This window comes from Haliaeetus albicilla, chromosome 11 (assembly GCF_947461875.1).
Source record: "Haliaeetus albicilla chromosome 11, bHalAlb1.1, whole genome shotgun sequence".
NCBI classification, from domain to species: domain Eukaryota; kingdom Metazoa; phylum Chordata; class Aves; order Accipitriformes; family Accipitridae; genus Haliaeetus; species Haliaeetus albicilla.
The window spans coordinates 2,989,221-3,014,089 of record NC_091493.1 but is presented as its reverse complement, the minus strand read 5'-3'; the positions used below and the strand labels follow the sequence as shown (position 1 = coordinate 3,014,089).

Below are 24,869 nucleotides of genomic sequence, written 5' to 3'. Positions count from 1 at the left end.
TCAAGGATGGGTGCTGTGGGGGGGGGATGTAATGTGCCAGGGGGTCCCCTCAGGGATGGGTGCTGTGGGGGGGGATGTAATGTGCCAGGGGGTCCCCTCAGGGATGGGTGCTGTGGGGGGGGGATGTAATGTGCCAGGGGGTCCCCTCAGGGATGGGTGCTGTGGGGGGGGGATGTAATGTGCCAGGGGGTCCCCTCAGGGATGGGTGCTGTGGGGGGGGGATGTAATGTGCCAGGGGGTCCCCTCAGGGATGGGTGCTGTGGGGGGGGGATGTAATGTGCCAGGGGGTCCCCTCAGGGATGGGTGCTGTGGGGGGGGATGTAATGTGCCAGGGGGTCCCCTCAGGGATGGGTGCTGTGGGGGGGGGATGTAATGTGCCAGGGGGTCCCCTCAGGGATGGGTGCTGTGGGGGGGGGATGTAATGTGTCAGGGGGTCCCCTCAGGGATGGGTGCTGTGGGGGGGGGATGCTGCATGCCGGGGGGGGTCCCCTCAGGGATGGGTGCTGCGTGCCAGGGGTTCCCTGAGGGGTCCGGTGCTGTGGCCGGGGGGTGCCCGCGGGGCTGGGGGGTGTGGGGGGTGTTGCACCCCGGCGGGGCGGGCCCGGTGGGTGGGTAGGTGGGTGGGTGTCCCGGGGCGGGGGGCGGTGCTCGGCGGGCGGCGGGCGCGGCGTGGGGCCGGGCCGAGCGGCGGGGCTGCCCCTCCTCCGGTCCCGCCTCCGCCTCCTCCCCCCGCCGAGGCTCCGGCGGTCGGGGCGGCCGCGGGGCTCCGCTCCCGCCACCCCGCTCCCGCCGCCCCCATGGGGCGCCCGACGGCGCGGCCAGCCCGGCGCGGGAGCTGAGCCCGGAGCCGCCGCCAGGTACCGCACCCCCCACCCCAAACCCCCTCGGGACCGGGCATCTCCCCGCGAAACCGGGCATCTCCTCCCCCCCCCCCGGGACCGGGCGTCTCCCCCCTCCCCGGGCCAGGCATCTTCTCCCCCCCCCCGGACCGAGCATCTTCTCCCCCCCCCCCGGGACCGAGCATCTTCCCCCCCCGGGACCGAGCATCTTCTCCCCCCCCTGGACCGAGCATCTTCTCCCCCCCCTGGACCGAGCATCTTCCCCCCCCCGGGACCGAGCATCCCCAGTTCCCCCGGGGGGAGACGGGGCGGGGGGGGGCTTCATTTCCCCGTCGGGTGCGTGGGGAAGGGGCTGGAGGGAGCAGGCTCAGCCGTGGGGTATCGGCTTGGAGCCGGGTGGCATCTCGGGGGTGCTCCCCCCCCCCCCCCCCCAAACTTCCCAACCTCCCCACCACCACAACCGAGCGAGGGGGGGCAGGTGCTGCTGCTGGGAGCAGCCTTCCTCCCGTGGGGGCCGGGGTGCTTGTTGGGCTTGGGTGCCCTCGCCCCAGAGCCGTGGCGGGGGGCCGTGGGGGGAAGCTTTATTTTGCCCCAGGAACACCCCCACCCCCCAGGGTGGGCATGAGGTTCCCAAACCCCAGCGAGCGAGGTTTATCCGCAGCCAACGCTGCGCTTCAAACCTCTAGAAAATAGATGGATGACTAGTTTTGAGGCCCAGCATCCACCCCGCAGCGTCCTCCCAGCTCTTGTGCCTTTGCCATCCCGTTTTCTATTTAAAAGGGGCTTTTCTCTCCCTCTTGCTGCCTGGAAGCCAGCCCCGCAGGAGACTGACCCAGACGGGGAGCCCACCGCGGCTGTCTGCCGGTGCCAGCTGTGCCCGCTGTGGTTAGAGTGCCCCAAAGTGAGTTTTGGGGTTTGCGTCCCTCGGCTGCCTCCCTTACACCCCCAAAAACCATCTGGGGAGCAGGCTTTGAAATGGGGAGCTGTGGGATGGCTCCCTGCTGGAGGATGAAGATGGAGGAGGAAGAGGAGCAGATGTAACCACAGTCCCTTCCCTGCTCGGGCAGCATCCCGGTCTGGGGTTTGGCTCCACAGCCTTCCATTTGGGGAGCACAGGAGGGGCAGGAAACCTGGGATCACTCAGCAATAGGTTTCCCACTGGCACGTATGTTGCAGAGCCCGGTGGGCTCCCACCCCCCATCTAGGACAGGGTCACCCTCACTGCCGTGTCACCTGGGTAGAGCCGGGACACGGAGAATATCCTAGGAGGAAAGGCTGCCTGCTCTCGCTGAGCTCCTGCCCAGCATCTGTAGCTGTCGGAGCTGAAAACTTCCAGAAACTGCATCCAGGCTGCGTTTCCGATGGCTGCCGGACTTTTCCGGACTCCTTCCTCAGTGCATTGCTCCTCTTAGCACCGGGGGGGTGTGGAGGGTTGTGTGAACAACCACCTCTTCTCCCCGCAGCACTCCGGACCGTGGCACTCGTGACATCCCAAGCTGTGTCCTGGTTGTTCCCCCCAACCTCCCCCGGATGGGGGGGCAGTGGGTTTTGGGGTGGCTGGGCTGGGAGCGGGCAGGCATCGCCTGAGGAGGGAGCAGGCAGGCAGCGGTGGTGGGACATTTCCTTCCTGGAAGGCAGGAAGTGATTATGTCTTTGCACGAATGACACGGAGCCTAAAAATAACCGGCAGGTCTCTGTTGTGAGCAAAATACCCCCTGGGATTTGCTCGGTTTCGCTTTATTTAAGAGAGCGGGCTGGGGGAGAGCGAGCTCCCGCGCGCTGCCATGCGCGAAACCACCGAGCGCACGACGGCGCGCGCGACGGTGGGTGCCGGCGTGCGAGAAGGTGCCGCTGGTCTTGCAAAAGGTGTGGGCTGCAGCAGCCCGGCTTTGGAAAGCGACCCCGTGTAAAGGGAGCCAGCCCAGCCTTCCTCCCCCCCACCCCGTCGGGAAGGCAGCCGGTGGTTAGCTATGAATAGCACAAAATCATAGCCCTCGCCTTCCCGAAACGCCCTGGCTGGGCTTCTCGTGGCGCTGAGCTTCCCGGGGTTTGGGAGCGGGGTGCTGCGGCATGCGTGCCACCCCGGGCTCCCCACCCTCGGGGTGAAAAATTTTGGGGGAGCGGGTTTGGGTGTAGGGCCGTGGTGCTTCTTGGTGAGTCGGGGAGTATTTGGTGTCAGAGGAAAGCTCCTCCGCAGGACGGTTGTCTCTTTGGAGATGCCCCCAGCCTTTTTCTCCATCCTTTATGGCTTTTTTTTTTCTTCTTTGCACTATTGAAAGGAAACTCTTCAGTAAGCATGCTCGCAGACCTTGAAACCGCTGGCAGCGGCCTGACGGCACGACCGGCAGTGCTGGCGCTTGCAAATTAGGGCTTTGTTCCTCTTTCCATTGACGCTCATTGATAAAACCCCTCACTTCAACATTGGGCAGCCTGAGCATCTCCCGCCTGCCCGTGAGCCACCTCTTGGCCCTGCAAAGCAGCACCCCAGGGAGCGGCGTGATGTGCGAGGGGACCTGGCGGGGGTCTTTAAAAAATGCGGTAAAGGAGTTTTTTGGAGGGGAGAGGGTGCGTGCGGTAGCTGCTCACCCAAAGGGCATCCTGCGCCTGGCTACTGTTGGCCATTACAGGTGGGTTCTGTGCAAAGTCGAGGCGGCTCAGCCAAAAAAGCCACGTCTGCTTTGTATCCTGCTAACGAGATACTGGCGTTTATATCTTAAGTCCTCCCGTGCATCGCCCAGGCTTTGCTTAGCAAGGAAAGTTTGACATTGATGATTAATTATTCACTGTAAACCAGGTTTGGGAGTGGGGGCTGCAGCCCGGGTACCTCCCAACGGGTACCAGCATCCTCCCCATCGGTGGCCGCTTCCGTGGCGGGGTGCAGAGTCGCACCCACATTTCTGGGGTGACATGCCTGGATGTGTTCTTTTTCCCTCCCTTCCTTCCAGTCTGAAACAGCTTTCTCTGACTTCAGGGTAAGGACTTTTACGTTGGAGGACGGGGATGTGGCGCTCAGTTTCCTGCCAAAAGGCAGGAGTGTGTCGGGGAGGGGGGTGTGAAACACTGGGGTCCTCGTTATCCCAGTGGTCCCGCTTGGATTTGGGGGAAGGCATCCCACTGATGCTTTCCCATCCTCCCTGGCAAATGCTGGTGGTGCAGCACAGGGTGCGGGGGATCGGCAGCACCAGTCTCGGCCTGATTGAGAAATACCTCTGTACTTTCTAGGAAATGCTGCTTATTTAGTTATATTTTTGGCCATCGGCGCTGGCTCTCTGAGAAGCCTGTAGCCCATGAGGATGGAGGGCGGTTGCTTTTGCTTGTTTAAAAATAATAATGAAACAATCAAAGCTTGTAAAATCAGAGCTGTCTGCTGCAAAGTTGGCTTTCCAGAGCCTTTTCCTCCCTGTTGCAAAGTGCTTTTGGGTTGATTTAAGGCATTTTGGGTGACATTGCTTCCTTGCCTTATTTCACCCTTGCAGCTCGGCAGGCGAAGGACACGTTTCAAATAAACCATGGCTTAATATGTTATTTCTCACCTTTCTTTTTTGTTTTATTATGTTTTTTTTAATAAGCCAAGCTGCTTCCTTCCGGCATCACCTGGAACAACAGGAGCCCGGTTCCCACGCAGGCTCTGCTCCGGGATATCTCCCGACACACACGGGCTCCACCGGCAAAGGGCTTGCCATTTGCGGGTTATTTTATTTTCACTGTTTTTTGAAAAAGAAGGTTAAAGAGCACGCCGGGGCGGGGGGCTCGGCTCCAGCGCTTCCTCCGGGGTTCGGTGATGCCCCTCCGGCAGCACCGGGGCTTCCTGCCGGCCGCCGCGGTGTTTCCTGCCTCCCTGCTTGGGTCGCCGGTGCTGGGTGCCCCCCGGTCCCTCACGGATGCATCCGTGCCGGCTCGACGCCGAAAAGCTGCTAGGGCTGCCCCGCACCCAGGGGAGGGATGGATGCGTTGGGAGGATGCTGCAATTGCCGCTGCTTCCCAAAGGGCTTTGCACTTTATTTAAAAAAACCCAAACTATAAAATAACCTGAGGATGCACGGAGGGACATTTATTTGATTTATTTCCTGCTGACAATGAGGCGGCCGGGCAAGTGCATGCTTCCTCCTCATCGCGGCGGCCGGGGCAGATGCATCCTGCAGCTGCAGCCCGGCCGCCCCCCGCTATATTTAGTCCATTGTTTGCTCCGGCTTTGAGTCCTCGCCAGGTCCCTGGCCACGGGAATAACCCCCGTGCCGGGCGGTGGGGGAGAGGAGCTGCTCTGCGAGGCAGGGAGGTGGGGGGGCTGAGCACCGTACGTCGTCGTGACTTATGTGGGAGAGGCCGCAGAGCCCGCGCGCCGTCTCTTGGGATGCTCAAGCAGCATCCCGGTGCCGTCCTCCAGTGTTCCCAGGCTCGGCGGGACTGGCCACGCTGGGAGAATGTCTGCAGGGGAAGGGAAGCATCTATACGTTGCCCGCCCGGAGGCTCCGCTTTCTCTTTAGACAGGAGGAATAATTAACCAGTGGCCGCTGGAGCTTTGAATTTAGGCAAAACACCTGGAGAAGAACAGTGCCGGTTTGTTCGGGCGGGATGCCCTCTCGCAGGGTGTCGGTCTTTTTTGCGGCTGGGGAGAAAAAGGGCTCTTTGTTAAGGAGCCATGGCCACGATTTATCTCAGGCTTGGCTTTTAGGTCCCTGAGATTAGGGCTGCGAGTGCCGGCGAGGGGATGAACTGGCTGGGTGAGTATTTCTGGGGTTTGTCCCTGCGCCCCTCGCCCTGGGGAGAAGATGTAGGCAGGAGGCAAGGATGCTGCGCAGGGGGTTTTTTCTCCGCAGCCTCTCTCTCCTAGAAAGGAAACCCCTAAATACAGCATCGTGCAAGGGAAGGGATGCTCAGAACCGGCTCGCCCCGGCTAATGGCTAACGCCGTCATAACGTCCATGCGGATTGCATCTAAGCCTCCTAGCTTCTTAGAGTGGCATGAAAACAGAGCAAAGCCCCACCAGCTTGGCTGATTTTTTGGGAATAATTCAGATCTTAACATTCCAGGCTGAGATGTCGGATGCAGCGGGGTTCTTTTAACTGTAGGTAAAATAGTAAAATTACTTTTTTTTAAGGGTAAGTTGCCTGCCTAAGCACCTACTTAGTGTTTGCTAACTGTGTTCAACTGTTGGGGAAAAAACCCTAATATTTGGGCTAATCCAGAGCCCTTTGGTGGGCTGGTCCCCCCCGGGCTGGTGCCTGGGCTCCTGCCTGCCTTGGCTGGCCCGTGATGCTGGCTCTTGTTGCATCTCTTCTCGTCGCAGCCACCAGCGATATTTGGGAGAGTTTTCAGGCAAGATCATTTTATCAAGTTTCCTGGATTTGGGTTTTGCTTCCCCACCTGTCCCATTTTGTGTCCCAGCTTGCAGGTTGGGCACTGGGAGGCTGCATTCCCTCCGGCTCCCATCGGATGCAGCAGTACCAGTAAATAGCTGCTCCCATACAGACAACACCAGCACTTCCCTCTTCCCGTGGCTTTTTAGAGCAGTTCACGCGGTTGCCCAGAGCACCCATTTTGGGTAATTTCGGTACTTTTCTAGAAGATGCTTGCTTTTGCTGCCCAGCCAAGGCGGGGGAAGGAAGCTGAAATGTGATTTCCTCTCTCCATTCATTTTGTGGCTTGCAAAACCATTTCCAAATCTGCCCGGCATCTTTTATGTCTGTTATTTGCCGATGTGGTTTGTCAGGCAAAAAATAATCCCTGGGGGATTTACGGTGAAGGTGGGTGACTGCAGTGGGGGGAGAAGGATGAAGGAAATAGAGAAGCTGCCTGCATCTGCCTGCAAGTTGGGGGGTGAGTGTCCATCCCCCAGCATGGGAATGCTGGAGCAAACCCAGAGGGATCAGTACGGCTCGTTGGGCTGCGCTGGCTGCTTTTGAAAAGATGCACCAATTCTGAACAAAATAAGGAAAAAAAGTGTCCTGGCTGAACGCCTCCCTCCTGCTTGCTGGCTGAGCTCTCCAAAGCCACGAGTGCCTGCTCTGAAACACTCAAACCCTCCCTATATATATATTTATTTTGCTTTATTTTTGCCCCAACAGTGTTTATGTGGAAGAAAAGTGTAAGGGGACTTGGAGAAATGGCACTGGCTTGAAAGAGCTGTTTTGTTGTTTTTGGTTTTTTTTACTCCCCTTCTCTCACATGTAAAAGAAACCAGGCTGCCTACTGGTGCAGAAAATTCACGGTAGAGCAACAAGTTTTCTGCAGAGCAGGGAAGGAAGATGGGGAGGAGGGGAAAATCTGTGCCGGGGCACGGCCGTCTCAAAATAGCACATTTTCCGGAGGCTTTCCCCCTCCTTGAAGCATTTGCAGCTGCTGGGGGCATCGTATTCCCTGGGATTGCAGTCGGGGACTGATCCTGTACTGCTTGCAAGGCAGCAGAAGCAGCTGCAAAAGCATTTGTAGGGCTGAGTTAAAGCCACCCCGGGTTTCCCAGCGCTGTGCATCGCCACCGAGCAGGTACCGTCCCCCTTCGGATGCTGCCGGGGTTATTCACCGTGCAGCATCAGTAAGTACAAAGGAGATTTTATTGGGAACCGTCTCGTTAGGGGTGGGCAGAGTTTTATTTTTTTATTTTTTTCCAGGCTACCCCCTTGCCATCTCTCGCTTCATTTGGTTACCAGGTTCCGGCCCTGGCTGGTGCAGACAGTCAGCGCATTGTCCTGGACCGGTCGAGTGTGGCAGGATGCTCCTGGCCGTCGCCAGCCCCCCCCCGCCCCGGGCTGGCTCTTTTGCTTTCATCCTTGTTTAGGGATGAGCTCCCTGGGGATCGGGGCAGGGGGGTGTCTGCTTTTGGGGTCTCCCACCTGCACTGGGGAAGAAGGTGCCCCTCCAGCATGGGAATAATGAGCTACATTAAAGGCAGCTTTCAGATTTGCTCATTAATAGCTGGAGGAAATCCCGCATCGCGCTGCCTCGAGGTTCCCGATGTCTCCGGTGCAATCCAGGGCGTTTCTCGGCACTGCAGGATTATTTATGGCTGCGTGGGGGGCACCTTTCCTCCTTGCTGCCTCCCGCAACTTCTGAGGCTGCAAAATCACGTGCGGGAACTTCACAACCCGTCCCCCCCGGCTCCTCCTCTGCTTGCACGTGCATCGACACGCGTGTGTGCACGCACATGCATGCACAGCCTGGACCGGGGAGAAAACTCCCTCAGCCTCGCTCGCTGCTCCAGCCACGCTGGGCACCTCCTAAATCCTAAATTTAGTAATATTTACTCGCTGTTCAAGCGTTTTCCGCCTGGGGAGGGACCCCGGAGTGGTTTATGGGCCCTGGGAAAGCGGAGGATGAGGCTAAGGGCTGTGCCGCTGTGTCCTTCTGCAGTGCCATCTGCTGACTCAGCAGATTTGGAGGGGGGGGTGGATCCAGCAGCGTTTTGCCTTTTTTTTTTTTTCTTTTTCCTCAGCCCCACTGTCAGTTGCTCCGGGTCGGGACGCTCCCTGATGGGGGGAGCCGCATGGCGGGCAGGCAGGGAGGAAGAAAGCCCTTTGCGGGAGCGGGAGGGAAAAAGCTGGCTTAGCATTTCTTCCCAAATGGGCCTCTCCTTGCCGGCTGTCCGTGGCGGGGGGGCTGCCCTGCACCCACCCGGGATTCTTCCTTCCTAAAACGGGAGTGGCTGGGAAAAAAAAAAAAAAATTCCTCCTCCCTCTCTCTCTCTGTCCTTGTTTTCCCCCCCCACCCCACGGTCACTGCTGCCTCCCCATCCCGGCGCAGCCGCCCGCGGATTATGGGTACGACCGCCAGCGCGGCGCAGCAGGCAGTTTCGGCATCCCCCCTGGAGAGCGGGGCTCCGGGCGACAGCAGCATGGAGGACCAGCGCTCCCTCAGCATCCACTCCTTCCAGACCCTGGGGCTTCACAACAGCAAGGCCAAGTCCATCATCACCAACAAAGTGGCGCCCGTGGTCATCACGTAAGTCCTTGGCAGCCTCTTGCAGCTCCACACCTCTCTTTTTCTGCAGCCTCTTCCCTAAATATTGCTGCTTTTTAGTCTTTACCTATGCCGTTATTTTTTTTCCTTCGCCCACCCGCACATGGCTTTTGCAGGTACAACTGTAGGGAGGAGTTTCAGATCCACGATGACCTGCTGAAGGCCAACTACACGGTGGGACGTATTTCTGAGGCCACGCTGGAACACTACCTTGTGCAGGTGAGCATCACCGCCACCCCACGCCGAACCCATTTCAGCCTGGCGTTTGGGGTTTTTGGGGACTAATATTGAAGATCACCAAGAAAAAGCCACTTGTCTTCCCAGCTGCGTTCAAGCCTGCTTGCTCCAATCCGCTTATTCCTCATCTTCTCTCTGCCCATCTTATTTTGCAGGGGAAATATTTTATGGTCAGGGACGTATACGGCAAATTAGATGTCTTGAACACTACCGGCAGCTGCGGCGCTCCCAATTTCCGACAAGCCAAAGGAGGTTACGCCGTGTTCGGCATGGGGCAGCCCAGCCTCAATGGCTTCAAGCTCGTGCTGCAGAAGTTGCAGAGAGAGGGCCACAAGGTTGGTGGGAGGGTGGAAATGGGGTTGGAAGAGGGCAGGAGAACTTTTGGGCAGCCTCTCCAACTCTTCGCAGGAGTGCGTCTTCTTCTGTGTCCGTGAGGAACCCGTGGTCTTCCTGCGGTTGGAGGGGGACTTCGTGTCCTACACCCCCCGGGGCAAGGAGAACCTTCACGAGAACCTCCAGCGCCTGCAGCGGGGGCTGCGGGCGGAAAGCCTGGAGCTGGCCGTCCGCAAAGAGGTGAGGTGGGACGGGAGGGGGTCATCACCCCAGCCATAATGGGGTGTGTGCATACCCGCCCCCCCACCGGCTCAAAGATGAGCGGGGGGGTTGTTGGAGGTGGTAGGCACCCCACGGGTTTTGATGAGGGGCCCTCATCTCCGCTAGATCCACGACTTCGCGCAGCTGAGCGAGAGCGTCTACTATGTCTACAATGACATTGAGCGCTTGCGGGACGAGCCCCACGCCGTGCGGGTGCAGTGCGAGGAGGACATCCAGGTGACGGAGGAGGTCTATCGCAGACCCGTCTTCCTCCTGCCTTCCTACAGGTGCTGCCCTTCCTCCTCCTCCTCCTCACATGTGGTCGGTGGCTTTGCTTTTGCGAGCCGGGCTCTTGATACCCTCTGAAGCCACGTGTCCTCCACCGTGGTGGGGACAAAGTCCCCGCCATGGCCCTGGCCTCCTAACAAGGGCTGTCCCCGTGTCCGGCAGGTACCACCGGCTGCCCCTGCCCGCCGAGGGAGCCCCTTTGGAGGAGCAGTTTGACGCTTTCATCCGCTTCCTCAGGGTGAGCCGAGGAAAAGCGCCTCGTCTGTGGGGCCACATCGGGTTGGGATTTGCTCCGGTGCCTGAGCAAGCATGCCGCGTTGGGGAGCATCTTCTGGTTTTGGCTTTATGCTGCCTGTTAGAGGATGCCTGTGCCTGTGGTTGCATCCCATTCCCGTTGCTGTAGACCCTGCTGGAGAAGTCCATGTTGTCCAGCTGCTTGTCCTTACCGCTGGCTGGAGGTGACCATCCCTCGCCACCTCCCAGCATCCCTGCGCAGTTGGCTTTTCCCTAAATGGGTTTGGGAGAAATGATCTGGATTTGGTGCAAAGGCTTTCAATGGCATGGCTTCTCTCTCTTTTTTTTTTTTTTCTTATTTTTTGGATTTTTTTTTTTTTTTTTAGCCTGGGAGATGAAATCTCAGCAGCTTGGGGACTGGTGGTGGGAACATCTCCGGTGGGGTGGACAGGCCAATGTCCGCCAGCAGCTGGAGAGGGCAGGGGGCAGGGGAATGCAGTGGATGGACCACCCGTTGGGCTGTCCTGGTCCATCCACACCACCCCCTGAGCAAAGGGGAGATGCCACCCACCCCTCCGTGCCTGGGCAGGGCCGTCGTCACCTCCGCCCCGGTCATTGCGGTGGCAGACCTGGCTCTCCTGGAAGCCTCTGTGGTCCCCATCCCTCTGTCCCTCCCTCCTAGGAGAGCCCCAGCCTGCTGCTGCGCGACCCCGGCAGACCCCCGCCGGCGCTGCTCTTCGGCTGCCAGACCGGCGTGGGCAGGACCAACTTGGCCATGGCCATGGGCACGCTTGTCCTCCACCACCACCGAGGAGCTGCCCAGAAGCCCGAGTAAGCGGGACAGCCCCTGGAGCCGGTGGGGTCGGGGGGGGATGCCCCATGCCCCCGTGCCCAGTTTGATCTCCTTCTTCTCCCACCCCAGCCTCCCCCACCCGCCTAAAACATCTCCCAGGGACAGGCTTCGCGTCATCCAGACCTTTGTTGAGATGGTCCCCAAAGGCCAGCAGATAGTCGAGGAGGTAAGGGGGTGCCGGCGAAACCCCCGGTGGGGTGGGTGGGAGGGGGCGAGGTTGGTCCCTGTCCCGATTCGGGGCTCGCTGAGCGGCTTTCCGCTTGCTCCTCGGAAGGTGGACAGTGCCATCGCCTCCTGCTCGGAGATGCATGATATGAAGGAAGCCATCTACGAGTACAAGAAGAAGCTGGAAGGGATCGGGGAGGACTATCAGATCCAGGTACGTTAATTAGAGGATTGCTTGGATGCAAGCTGCCTGCACGGAGTAATTTATCAAGCTGTTTTTGCGCGGCGATGAGAAGAATGTAAATTCTGGAAATCTGAAGCTTCCTGTGAGCTGGAAATTTCCCAGGAATGTGAAACCTGAAAGGTTGTGGAGCTTTTCTCTTTTCTTTTTTTTTTTTTAACAATTGTCGAAGAGCCATAACATTGAGCAGGCTGGGATTTGGGGGGAAGCTGGCTGTTTTGGGCTTCACTGCTGCTTCTGGTAGATGACCTCGGGGCCAAATAATGTCCTGTGCCCTGGTTTTGTCAGCTCTAAAATTGGAAAATCCATACCAGCCTCGGTGGTAAAAGTCCTCGGGAGGTGGGAGGGATTGTTGCTTGGAGGTTTTCCTGCAAATATAGTTACTCAAGGTCAAGCTTTTCTATCTGTAGATTTTTTTAAAATTTTTTTTCCCCTTTTGTTTTGAAAAGCCATCAGGGTGGTTTTCCACACTGGAAAGCCATGGTCTCCCCTGTCTGACCAGGGGGCTCCGCACCAGGCGATGGAGGGAGGGAGGCAGGGAGAAAGGATGCTCAGATGGAAGTGCTGCCCCGATCCCAGCCTCTTTGGAGATTTAATTTTCCCATTTAAATGCTGAACGTGGAGTGGAAGTGCTGGGGCTGGTTGTGAAGGGCAATCTAAAAAACAGGTGCTGTGTGGCCAAAGCAAATAGGCTGGAGCAGAAAGGCACCATGAAAATGATTAAGCCATGGGAAGAGAAAGCATTTACTGTCACTTTTTCAGTGTTTAGTGGCAAACACCAAATTTTAGGCTCCCCCCCTCCCCTTTTAGGGCAGATTTGGGTATGTTTGGTGCTGCTCGTGTGATGGCGAATACTCTCTTGTATGGTGGGGGAAGCTTGGGCACGGGGCAGGGGATTTTCCCACTGCCTTGAAGCCTTTCTCTGACTTTTCTCCACTGGGGCAAACTGGTCTATGTCATCCTTGACGCCGGGGAAACAAACGGCTGGGGGACTGCCGTAAAATAGCTACAAGAAGTGTTTATTTGAAGTCTGCGTGGAGGGAGAGCAGGTTTAAACAATGGCGAGGGGCCAGGAAAATGTGCTGGAGGGGGGAGAGAGGATGAGGAGGGAAGAGGGGCTGATGCTCGGCCCTTGAGAAACCAGTCTGGCCTTGGGAGGGCTGGAGGGGCTGCGGGTGGTACCGGGGGGCTTTGCTGGGTGAGCTTGATTTTGGGGAGAGGAAGGGCTTTTCTGGGCACAGAGGAATGATGTCACGCTGGATTGTGGGTTTCTGCCCTGTGTTGGGGGGCCAAAAGCGGAGATTTAGGTCCTCAAGCGATGGTGATGCAGGGGGAGGTGCATCCCAGTGTGGGATGCTGAGCTGCAGATGGACGCCCGCAGTACCCAGCTCTCCACAGCTGAAACGCCAGCGGATCATCCCCCTTTTCATCAAAAGCCTATTTAAGGGGAATATTAAAGAGATTTACCTTGGGTGAGAGCGCAGGGCTCAGGAACCCAAGCGCTCGGGGAGAAGCGCTGCTCTGTCAGCAGTGCCGCTGGCAAACCCCGGCACGGCTGCATCCTCGCAGGCTTTGTTTTGAGTTTCCAGAGCAAACCCTGCTGCCCTGCCTCTTGATAAATGACAGTGGGCCAGATTTCTCTTGTGGAGAACAAGTAAATATTCAGAAGTAAGTAAATATTCAGCCACGTAATGTCAGAGATGCGCAAACCTCGCTCGCCAAGCTGACCCCCGTACATACACAGCCCCTTCGTAGAGGATTTTCCATCATACCCTGGGGAGGGGATCCCAACGGGTTCTCCAGGGATGCTTCTGGATCCCGTGCTGGGTGCTTCTTCGCTGGCGCCAGCGTTGCGGGTTAATTTGTTGGATGGGATGCTCAGCTGTACAAACGCTGTCCCGAAGCAGCGTGGGGGTGGTTTCCAAATTATGGAAGATCCTGAGGGTTTGAGCTTGTGCTGCTGGGAGGAGAGAGCTGTGCTGGGACGTGTGCCTGGTTTGGGTAATGATGAAGAAGAGGAGGAGGAGAGCACGCTTGAAGCCATCCACATAGGCATTGTGATGCTTCTGGGGATGAAGGGAAAGAGCAGGCGCTTGGAAATGGAGGATATTACAGGGTGTGTGGCTTACGTCTTATTAAATAAGCTCGTCTTGCTCTTATTTAAGTTCATCTAGCATCACCCATCATTTTGGGGTCTGCCACCCCCCTCAGATGCTGACCCCGGAGCGGGTCTAGGGTGTCCCGCTGGGCTCTGAAGGCAGACAGGGAGGTCCCCGAGAGTTCCCTGACCATTCCTCACATTACCCGGAGCATGGGGTTGGGAGGTGTTAATCAACACCCTCCCCTTGTATTGGAGTCTCCCATTAGCATCTGGACAGTGTATCCCCCCCCAGGACAGCAACGCCCCTTGGGACCAGTTGGAACCGCTCCCGGTGTGTCCTTGGGCTAAAGGGAAGGTTTTGTTTGACCTGAAATGCAAATTTATGTCTTTAAGCATCATTTAATATGGAAAACTAGAAATGTTTCATTTAAAAAAAAAAAACCCAAACAACAAAAAACCATCAAAAAATTATATTCAAAGTTAGATTTTGTAGGTTCTCTGCCATGTTCTCATTTGGAAGTGGTTTCTTTCCAAACAAACAGCTTGGTGAAGTTAGCATGAACATACCAAAAACATTCTGAGTGGCTTAAATGGCATTTCTGCCCCTTTCCCCCCAGAAAAACTGCTCCATAAAAAAAATGCCTCAGGCCTGTTTGCTACTTGCTTGTCTCTCTTCTAAGCCAGCCGCAAACAAGCATGTGTAGAGCTATTTTCCCCCCCAGCTTCCCAGTCTGCTCCGGGTTGCAGGACGGGTCAGTGTTGGGCATCACGAATCCCACCTGCCTTTGCTTTTAGGGGAGCAGCACCAAAGAATATTTCCTCCAGAGGACTTTGCAGAGCCTTGAATGCTATTTCTACTTGATTGCTTTCAACTACTACCTTCATGAGCAGGTAAAAAAAAAAAAAAAAAGCCAAACAACCCAGCAACCCAAAACCCCCTCTTTTGCTCTTTTTTTTTTTTTTTTTTTTTGTCTTCCCTGTGTAGTGGGAGGGAAGGGGTCTCCACCTTGGAGTTTCCCAAGCAAATGCAAGTTTTTTTTGGTGGGGTCGGGGGTGCAAGCCCAGGCTGATGGCGCGTCCCCCCCCTCCTCCCCGGCCCCCCGCCGGCAGTACCCCCTGGGCTTTGCCCTCAGCTTCAGCAGGTGGATGTGCCGGCACCCCGAGCTCTACCGGCTGCAGGCGGAGATGAACGCGTCGGAGCTCACCGTCACCGGGGACCTCGTCACCAAGGGGACGCGAGTGCTGGTGAGTACCCGTCCTGGATGTAGGGATTCAGCTGGTGGCTCCTCGTCGTCCCCTGGAAACGGCACCTTCCTGGGATGCTCACCCTCAAAGAGCTTTGGTGGGGTGGGAGAAGCAAGGGGTTTCCCTTTTGTAGGGCAGATGCTGAGTCTTGGGGTCTCCAGGTCTGTGCTGGGGTCTCGGGTCCGTGTCCTGCTGGCATCCTCGGCAAGGATGGGCATGTGGCCAGAGACCCCCTGTACACACGGATGTGTCCGGCCGCGCAGACCCAGGGTACCGGGATGCTGGAGCACCCCGTGACGTGAGCCTAAGCTGCTAGCCTAGCTGCAGCTTCCTATTTCTTGGTGGTCCTCGGCTGCGGTGGGGTGAAGGGAGGCCAGAGCTGTTGCTTTGGCGCGGTCTTGCTGCAAGAAGAGCGTCTCCCACCTTTGAAATGCAGCCGCGCGGCTTCGAGCCCCGGCTGGCTGGTGTCACAAGGGTTTGGGGACTTCTCCTGAGCGGGGACCACGGGTGAGAGGTTGTGGTGTGCTGGGAACCCCCTCTGCAAACCCGTGGGTGGGAGGGGGCGGCTGCAATGGCCGGGGGGGTGCACCCCTTGCCCGGGCTTTGCTCCGCTGCAGGTGGCGGATGAGCGCTTCTGCCCGGACGTGCTGAGCACCGCCAAGGAGATGAGCGTGGCCAACTTCCGACGAGTGCCCAAAATGCCCGTCTACGGGACGGCACAGCCCAGCTCCAAGGTGAGGGGGCACGCACAGCCGCGGTGGGCAGGGTCGCCCGCAACGGGCTCCCAGCCCTCCCATCACCCTTGCCCACCCCTTCCCCTAGACCCTGGGGAGCGTCCTGCGGTACCTGACGGATGCCAAGAGGAAGCATGCCCACATCGTCTGGATCAACCTCCGGGAAGAAGTGGTCCTGGAGGGGAACGAACAGATCTATACGCTGCGGGAGCCCGGGCACCTGGAGGAGCTGATCCCCGTGTCCGCCGCCTCGCCCCAGCAGCTGGAGGTGAGCTCATGCCCCTCGCAGGAGCCTTCATAGGTGATGTCCGCAGGTTTTGATAGTCCCTCACCCTCCGGAGCTGTTTGGTTTGGGTTTTTTCTTTTGTTGTTTTTTTTTTTTTTTCTCTTTTGGCAATGAGGGGCAGCAGTGGTATTGGGTGCCGTGCTTGGCTCGTGCCCTTCGTGTCTGCTGGAGGCTGGGGACAGCCCAGTTGATGCAAAACCAGGTGGTCGACCTGCTCTTTATCATACTGTAAAAATAAAGGAGTCCTCCTGACTTCCCTGTCACTATGTTAGAGTTTGCAAAGGCAGAGCAAAGCAGAGATCCTCCCCTGAAGAATTTATAGTGTGGCTTGAAAGCAAGGGTAAAAGGCACCCGGGGAAAGGAGAGCAGATGTTCCCAGCTGGGTTTCCAGAGGGGATAGGCAGTGGAGGAGCTTGGCTGCCAGCACGGCTGTGCAGAGAAGCTGCCTGGGGTGGTGGGAGATGATGCTCCTGAGGCTCCCATAGAGCACGGTGGGGACCGTGGTCCTGGGCAGAAGTGGTGGCCAGGACCTGGTGTGTGGTTTTGAGTTGACTGCGGGGTGTTTGAGAGGGACGTCAGCTCGCATCTGAAAAACCTGATTAAAATCCTGAAAATAATTAAGAGGAGTGGGTCTTACGGTGAGGGTTTCTCCATCCTCTACAGAAACTAGAGGCTACCCTGAAGGGTGACCTGCTGAAGTGCCAGAAGTGGCTGGAGGTGTACCTGGAGGCGGAGAAGCAGATGAAGATGTTCAAGAGCTGCCTGACCACACAGGAGATCTTCAGCCAGCAGAAGAACGCCTGCCAGGGGTTGACCTACCGCCGTATCCCCATCCCCGACTTCTGTGCTCCCAAGGAGCAGGTACCCCACGGACGGGATGGTGCTGCTGCCTCCTTTCCCAAGCCATCCCTGCTGCTGCGGGGTGAATGTCACTTGGGTGCTCGGTGCCACCCAGCCCTGGGACTACGGTGGTGTGCCCAGGCTCGGTGAGGGATGCTTGCTGGGGCAGGGAGGGTCCCCCAGGAGATGCTGCACTGAGACCCTGGGTGACTTCAGCCGGTCAGGGATGGAGGGGAGGCTGCCGGGCTGGATCCGGCAGCAAGGAGCCAGGGATTTCAGCCTGGAGGCTATAGGACAAGGGGGATCCCATGGTGGGGAAGGGAGGTGGGCAGCCTGTGCTGACCCATGGTGGGCTGCACCCATAAAAACCCACCGGCTTTGCCCCCGGCAGGATTTTGACCGGCTGCTGGAGGCGATGAAGAGTGCCCTGGCCGAGGACTCACGGACAGCCTTTGTGTTCAACTGCTCCAGCGGCCGGGGCAGGACCACCACGGCCATGGTCATCGCTGTCCTCACCCTCTGGCACTTCAACGTGGGTACTGGGGATGGCAGCTCTCCCTGGGGGTCGGGCCGGAGTGGGGGCTGCTGGGGGAGCTCGGTACAGCGTGCAGCAGCCGTTGCACAACGGGAGAGCTAAAAGGAGCGTGGGGAGGGCCACGGTGGGGGAGGATGCCTGTACATTGGCATCTTGCTGTGCCTAGCCCCCAGTGAGCTCCAGCAGAAGTGTGGGTGCATCCCTGGTGAGCTTTTATCCCGTTCCTGAGAGCTCCCACCCCAGGACGAAGGGTTAAGGGCAGGAGAGATGTGGTTCCCTCCTTGCAGAGCGAATGGTGGGGGTAAAATTTTGGTCTTCTCTGCCCAGGCAGAGGGGAGGTGGAGGATGCCTGGGGTCCTGGTGGGTTGGGTGCTGGGTCTGCATTTCTGCTCAGCTGTTGGGCAGCGGGGACGGGGCTGCGCAGCCCCTAATGGCATGGCCCTCTCTGACCACCCCAGGGCATCCCTGAGATGAGCGAGGAGGAAATTGTGAGCGTGCCTGATGCCAAGTACACCAAAGGAGAGTTCGAGGTGAGTCCTTGGGCCTGACTGTGTTTTAGGAGTCCTCCTCTGAGTTTTAGGAGTCCTCCTCTGAGCCGACTCTTTGCTACCTTAGCCACAGCTGCTTGTTTGGAGGGGTCGGGTCCCCTCCCGGGCCGGGACAGAGCAGTGGGGTCAAGGTGAGGAGGCACCTGGTGAAGCCCCTGCTGCTTCTGCCCATGCTCCAGGTGGTGATGAAGGTGGTCCAGCTCCTGCCCGACGGTCACCGGATGAAGAAGGAGGTGGACATGGCCCTGGACACTGTCAGTGAGACCATGACGCCCATGCACTACCACCTCCGAGAAATCATCATCTGCACCTACCGGCAGGTGAGCGTGCCCTCTTCCCCATTGGCACAGCGCTGCCCAGGTCCATTGCACCCGATCCCAGGGGGTGCAGCCAGGCTCCGGGACCAGCCCTGCTGAAGCTGGATGCTCTCGTGGGCTGAAGCTTTCTGGCATGTCACCAGAGAGGTGCCAGGGCTCTTTTGGCCGTGGTCACCCAGGGCCATCTTGCATCCCGTGCTGTCCCGCATCCGACCTGTCTGGTGCTGTCCTGCATCCTGGCCAGCATCCTGCCTGTCTGGCACTGTCCCACATCCTGCCCAGCATTCCACCTGTCTGGTGCAGTCCTGCATCCCCGCACCATCCCGGATCCCAACCACCATTTTGCCTGTCTGGTGCCATCCTGCATCCCACGCAGCATCCCGCCCATCTGGCACCAGCCTGCATCCCATCCTGCATCCCACCCAGCATCCTACCTCTCCAGTGGCATCCGGCATCCTGCCCAGCATCCCATATCCTGCCTAGCATGCCACCCGTCTGGTGCTATCCCGCATCCCAGCCAGCACCCTGCCCATCTGGCATCATCCTGTATCCCATCCCGCATCCCACCTAGCATCCTGTCCATCTGGTGCCATCCTGCATCCCACCCAGCATCCCGCATCCCACCCAGCATCCCGCCCATCTGGCACCATCCTGCATCCCAGCCTGCATCCCAGCCAGCATCCCTCCCATCCAGTGGCGCGCAGCCGGCAGAGGGCAGGGCCGATCCGTCCCGCTCCGCTCCCAGCCCCGAAGGCTCCTCCGGCTCCTTCAAGCACAGGAGGGGACCCATCCTTGGAAGGGGACCCATCCGTACCCATGCAGGAGGCATCCCGCAGCTGGCCGAGCCTGGGGGCCACGGCCCGGTTTTACGTGGGAGCTTCCGTGGAGCTGATGAAGGGGAGAAAGGATAATTTTTATTAGATTTGAGGGGTTTTTTTTAAGCTATGCAACTGTTTCACGGGGTCTTGGAAGGGCTGAGCTTGGGGCTCGACAATGTCCCTGCCTGGGCTGGATTGATGCACGTCCCCACCAGTGACGGTTGCCATTGACTCGTATTTTCAATTAATGGCCACAGATGATTGACCGGGGGAAGAAAAACTGAAGCATTTACTCACCTGGTAACATCCGCAGCTCCCTGAGCGTTTGCCTCATGGTTTGTGGGGTCCTCTGCGTTTTTTCAGGGCTGGGAGGGAAAACCTGAGCTCTGTGGGCTGAACCACTGGGGACTTGGCTGTTTGCAGCAATAGCTACTGTGAAATTATTGGGGATAAGTTATTTTATTTTATTTTTCCCCCCCTTTATGTATTACGGGGAGGCAGCCACGTGGCCGGCGGGAAGTCTCACCTATTTTATTGTGTGCTTTGCTGCTGCAAGAGCAAAAAACCTCCCGTGCTAAACGAGCGGCTGCCTGCTTATGGATTTAATTATGCTCTCCGGTGACCCCGAATGATCCCCTGCCTTGCTGCTGACTCCTGCCTCTAGACTGAGCCTTTGGGGGCTCCCAGGAGGAAGAATCCTGGCAGACCAGTCTCACCCGCCTGCTCCCGGTGTGGTTTGTTTTTTTTTTTTTTTTGGTTTTTTTTTTTTTTTTTTTTTTTTGTAAGACAATTCCCGTGGCCTCCTTGCCCCTCTTCCCGGTGCTTGGCGGTCAGGACCAGCCCGTCGGTGTTCCTGGGCCGTATCCTGTTTCCGGGCCAGCCGTATCCAACTTGTCCTGGTGGGAAAGCGAGATAAGGAGGGAGTCATCCGCTCCCCCTGCACCCTCTGCCCTAGGAAAAGCCTTTTTGTCACTGCCTGCATTTTGCGTTTCCCTCTTGGCTGCTCCATCCATCCCGTTGGATTTGGCTGGGCCGGGAGGGAGGCACATGCAAATGCTTTAATTTTTAATTATTTTTATTTTTTCCCCAGTGATGGGCAGCTTGAAGAAGAGGAGTTACAGGAATTGTATATTCTAGGCGTTGCCCTAATGGACTTTTAATTAAGCCGTGGTTAGTGTTGAGAGAAATGTGGCGTTTGGGTGAACCAGCAGTGTCATGGGATGAATGCTGTGCACCCAGGGCTGACGCTGCTTTGTAGTCTGGGGTGCCTGCTGGGAGATGCTTTGCAGGGTTATAGGAGAAGCAGGAGGGAAGGAAAAGGTGCTCTGGTAATTGCTTTGGTTTTTTCCTACCCCTTCCCACCCCTAACTGGGAGGAAGAAATAGGAGGATGTAAGAAAATGCTAAATAATAGGATAATAGAGAAATTATAGGATAAAAAATGATAAATAATAGGATAATAGAATAAAATTAAATAGGAGAATACAATAAAATGATAAATAATAGGATAACGGAATAAAAAGGATAAATAACATGATAAATAATAGGATCTGCTCTCTGCAAATACTGGCACACACGTGCGGAGGAGACACCTTATCCAAGGGCAGAACCCCTTGCCTGGTGCTGCCACGAATAGGGGTGCAAGTGGGTTGAACAAACCGTGATTTTCAAAGCCCAGGCGTGGGAATTGTTTGTGTGCCGTGGCAACGAAAGTCCAGGGAAGGACCTAGAGAAAGTGGAGCTGGCTCGTCCCCGAGGGTGGGTTGGTGCTGACACTGGAGCGAGGAATTGCTGCTCTTTGGGGTGGTCTGTGGGATATGCAGCGGGATTGCCTGTGGGATTAGGGCTCTTAGGCCGGCTGGCTGTTTAACCCTTATTTATTATTTATTAATTCCTGGAAGGGGCATCACTGCAGGGCTCATCTGCTCTTAAAATAACAGCTATAATAATAATATAATAATATATATAATAATACAATAATGGGAGGTGTGATGGCCACCAGCCTTGGAGTGGGGCACTGGGGGGCTGCCGTGGCCTCCTCTCCTCCAGCAGCAGAGGCTGAAGCCAACTGGGGGATGCTGGAACGGGACATGTTTTCCCCTGGGGAAATGCTTTGCAGTCCAGGAGCTCATGGTTTCGGGTATGGTTTGCACCTGGGCATCTATTCCTGGCTCCTGGGCACACACCCCATACATTTAGCAATGCCTCATCTATTTTTTGAGGTCTGCACAGTGAAGGGGAAGTTTTTATATGCTGGAAACCACAAGGTAATGGGGGCCTGGACTGCCAAGCCACAGTGGGAGCGGGCTGGAAGGATGCGCTTATTTTTATCCTCAGAGTGGTCCTCCCTCCTCGGCTGGAGGCGAGGTGGGAGCTGCAGGCTGGGCTGGGCTCCTCAGGGTGGGGGGGGATAACGGGGTCGGAGGGCTGGTGTGCAGCAGTATATATGGCTTTTTTCCCCAGTGTGAGAGGTCCTCGTGGGTCCTTCACCACCAAACTTCACACGTGGGATGGAGAGCAGGACCGTGGATGAGGACTGGGGCAGGAGCTGCCTCTCGGATGCTCTCCCAAAGCGGGTACCACAGGCATCTCAGCCGGTTTCTTGCTTCTTCCAGGGGAAATCGGGCAAGGACGAGAAGGAGACGCGGACGCTGCAGCTGAGGAGCCTGCAGTACCTGGAGCGCTACATCTACCTGATCCTCTTCAACGCCTACCTGCATCTGGAGAAGAAGGACTCCTGGCAGCGGCCCTTCAGCCTCTGGATGCGTGAGGTGAGGCTCTCCCTGCCTCCACCTTGTATCTAGACGGCGCTGGGAAGCAGACCCCCGTCTTTATTTTATATATGATTTCTGCATGGTTGTTGGGGGCATCGTATATGGTCCCTTCGCTCTGGGTGAGCTCCCGTATCACCGGGCTGGTGGCTCTCCTTGGAAAGCCAGGTGGGTCACTGGAGATGGGTGACATCCCACCACGTGGATGGGGTGCTCCTCCCACCCCAAACCTGCCTTTTTTTCCTCTTTTGAGTTTCCCAGGGTTTTATTTTGATCTGCTGGCTGTGATTGCAGCATCTGGGCTTGGGAGGCCACCAGCCAACCCCTCCCCGGGTACCGCTACTTGGCTTGGTTAGCTTGGCTGGCTCTCCTTGCACCCAAACCCACCTCTGGTCTCTTTGCAGCGTATTAAAAATACAATATCCCGGCCAAGTGGATCAGGGGAGTGAAAGGAAAGAATAATTAAAAGCAGACCTGCTTTGCCTTGCCTGGCCGGGGTGGGCAGCGCAGGGGATGGAGGGCCTGGGAGGATGGGGATGGTGCTGGGCATCTGAGAGAATTGGGAGCCAGCTGAAAAAATGAAATGGGAGGTGGGTGAGAGATCCCAAATCATCCATATTTCCATCTTTTTATTATTTTTTGAATTTTTATTATGCAGAGATCAGTTTTTCTCTCCCCGGGTGTGCACGATGCTAAGTGGGCAGCGCCTGCCTTTGTGGGAAAAAAACCTCATCCCTCCGCCTGCCTTTGCCAGTGCCGCTAATTCATATTGGCACGTTTGATCCGCCGGGCGGGAGATGAAAGCGGTGGCTGCCAGCTCTGCTCACCGTCCCCCCTGCCCCATCTTGCTGGAAGGGGCCGTAGCGAGGCGGGGGGGGGATGGCCGGTGCCCACCCCGGCGTGGCATCCCGGCTATGCCGGTGTTTGCATTGCCTGGCAGAAGGCGGCAGCTGGGGCTGGACCATTTTTAGTGGAGATGTGTGATGCTGTTGGCTGGATGTGGGATGCATGGGTTTAAATGCATCTCTAATGCTTGCATTTACATCTGCCCCCTGTCCCCCCCGTTTGCTGGGGGCGGGGGGAAATACACCCAACCTGTGCCTACAAGGAGCCCTTGACCCCAAAAGCGCCCCTTCCTGCTGCATAATCCCTGCGTTTTTAGCAAAAACAAGGCACCATTGTAGCTTTTTGGCAGGAGGGTGCCAAAGCCAACAAACCCTGCAAAGGCTGACCCCAACAGCGAGGAAGCAGCTTATAAAATGTTAGAGCTGGAGGAAAGCTGGGGGGGCTGCGGGAGGCGGGTGGGTACCTGGATGCGGGGAGATGCTGGGGACCTTCCCTGCGCATCTTCACCCGGGAGGATGCTGTTGGGGGGGGGTTAAATCTCTCTCCTCCCTCTGTTTTCAGGTGGCGGCGGTGGCTGGCATCTACGAGGTCCTGAACCAGCTCGGTTTCCCTGAGCTGGAGAGCCTGGAGGGCAAACCCCTGTGCACGCTGCGGGGCCGCTGGCAGGCGCAGGGGGGCACCTCCCGCCCTTTCCGTGGGGACTTCGTGTAGGGTCGGGGTGTGGGGGGACCCCCCCGTGGCTTTCTCCTGGTGCGGGGAGAGGAAAAAGACTGTTTTCCCAAAATCTGGGGGTGTGGGGAGGGAGGGGTGAGCCCCGAAACTGCCTTAGAACGTGGGAATTTCTGGGGTTCTTTTGGATGCAATAAAAATATTGTAAATTAAAAATCAATCCTTTTAGGCAGGTGCTTAAGTGCGAGCTGGTGTGATTTGAAAAGCGGCTCTGAAATGCTGGGATGCCATCGCTTGAATTTGGTGGATGCACGGAATCATGCCAGATTTTTTGAGACCATCCTCACTTTCTCCCTAAACCAGTGCAGCATACACGCACAAATATCATATGTGCATATATATGCATACACATAAATATATATAAAAATATATAGCCATATATTTATGGCTCTGTGTGTGCATATATATCTATATCTATCTGGAGCCATAAACACTTGTAGCCTGGATTAGGGCTCACAGAGATCCCGGTCACTGGAGACCTGGGTGTTTTTAAGGTTTAGGCATCTTTGTTAGTTCTTCCCAACTTTTTTAGTCATGGATGCAGCTGGGGGAAAGGTGGCCACAGCCCCAGGCTTGGGGGGCCCCACTGACCCCCAGACCTGCCTTTTCATTGCCAAGGTGATGCTGGGGGGGGTTTAGCTGCTCAGCAAAGAGGAGAATTAAAAGCATAATTAATGTAGGGATTTACTTATTTAAGGAAAGGAGAAAGGGAAGAGTGAAAAATAAAGTTAATCAAAAGAAGATGCAAAGAAGGGCTCCAGTGCCCCCCCTTCCCTCCCAGCAGGGGGAAGAGGAGGCTGGGGGGCGATGGGGAGGTCACTGGTACCGATGGCAGCCCGGATGGAGGGATGATAAAATAGGATGGGGAGCACAAAAGCAGGAGCACACGCTCCATCTCTCCCAGCAGCTGCTTTCATCTGCTGCCAGTGGCGGGAGGTGCAGGCGGCAGAAATTCAAATGTAGAGGGTGGAAAGAAAAATATCATTTTTCAATAGCAAGGGATGCTTTTTCTTAAACATTGGGATGGTTCCTGCTGTGGCTGCAAGAGCCCCGATTCCCAAGGGGTCCCTTGTTCTTTTTGACTTAACCATGCATTTTGGTTTTACTTTTTTTTTTTTTTTAAATGTAGAAATACCTGCCTGAATATTTTGTTCCCTTGTTGAGTATTTCAGTGTTTGGATAATTTGCTGCTGATGTAGTAGTACAGTTGACTTAGTGATTTGCAAGAGGCTGTTGATGCTATTTTTTCCTCTTCTTTTTCAATGGAGCACGTGCTTTCCATCTTTGCCGAGCCACAGTACATCTCCATTTATTCTGCCTTACTAAAGAAATTACCTGCAGGCTCCTTTGCTTTCAGCCAGACTGCAGATGCAGACCCTTCTCCTGCCCCCGGCAGCAACCCTTGGAAGTCCTGCCTAATAGCCCTGACTTAATTAGGCAGGGTTTTTAATTGCTTAGGAAATCCCAGCCCCTTTAATCTTGGTAATGAAGGCTGGAGCTTTGCATCACCTGGACCGCGGGGCTCAAAGGCTTCTTTCCGCTTTCCCACCATCCTAACAAGCGATTTCCAATGTGGGGTAAAAGCAATTGCCTGGGAAAAAAAACCCCACCAAACCCTTGGAGATGGGAATGTGTTTGAACCTGAAAAATCAACCGTGCTGTATTTATTTCTTCTATTCCCCAGGCTGGGAAGGCA

The 24,869-nt window shown here is 56.6% G+C and overlaps 1 protein-coding gene across 2 annotated transcripts; it reads left to right on the top strand.

Moving 5' to 3' along the window:
• Positions 1-712: 712 nt before the first annotated feature.
• Positions 713-23,354, top strand: PALD1 (phosphatase domain containing paladin 1). 2 transcript variants are annotated; one of them, XM_069795839.1, is made up of 20 exons: positions 713-857; positions 8,577-8,774; positions 8,909-9,011; positions 9,185-9,364; positions 9,438-9,602; positions 9,750-9,910; positions 10,074-10,149; positions 10,828-10,976; positions 11,068-11,164; positions 11,273-11,377; positions 14,301-14,396; positions 14,616-14,750; positions 15,368-15,484; positions 15,573-15,752; positions 16,434-16,631; positions 17,002-17,142; positions 17,604-17,675; positions 17,873-18,013; positions 21,443-21,598; positions 23,006-23,354. In XM_069795839.1, exons 2-20 carry the CDS (start codon positions 8,590-8,592, stop codon positions 23,153-23,155), a joined length of 2,607 nt encoding a protein of 868 aa, XP_069651940.1. In that variant the 5' UTR covers positions 713-857; positions 8,577-8,589; the 3' UTR covers positions 23,156-23,354. The 2 variants fall into 2 exon arrangements, with proteins under 2 accessions (XP_069651940.1, XP_069651941.1); XM_069795840.1 differs by lacking the exon at positions 713-857 and adding an exon at positions 1,676-1,740.
• The last annotated feature ends 1,515 nt before the right edge of the window (positions 23,355-24,869 follow it).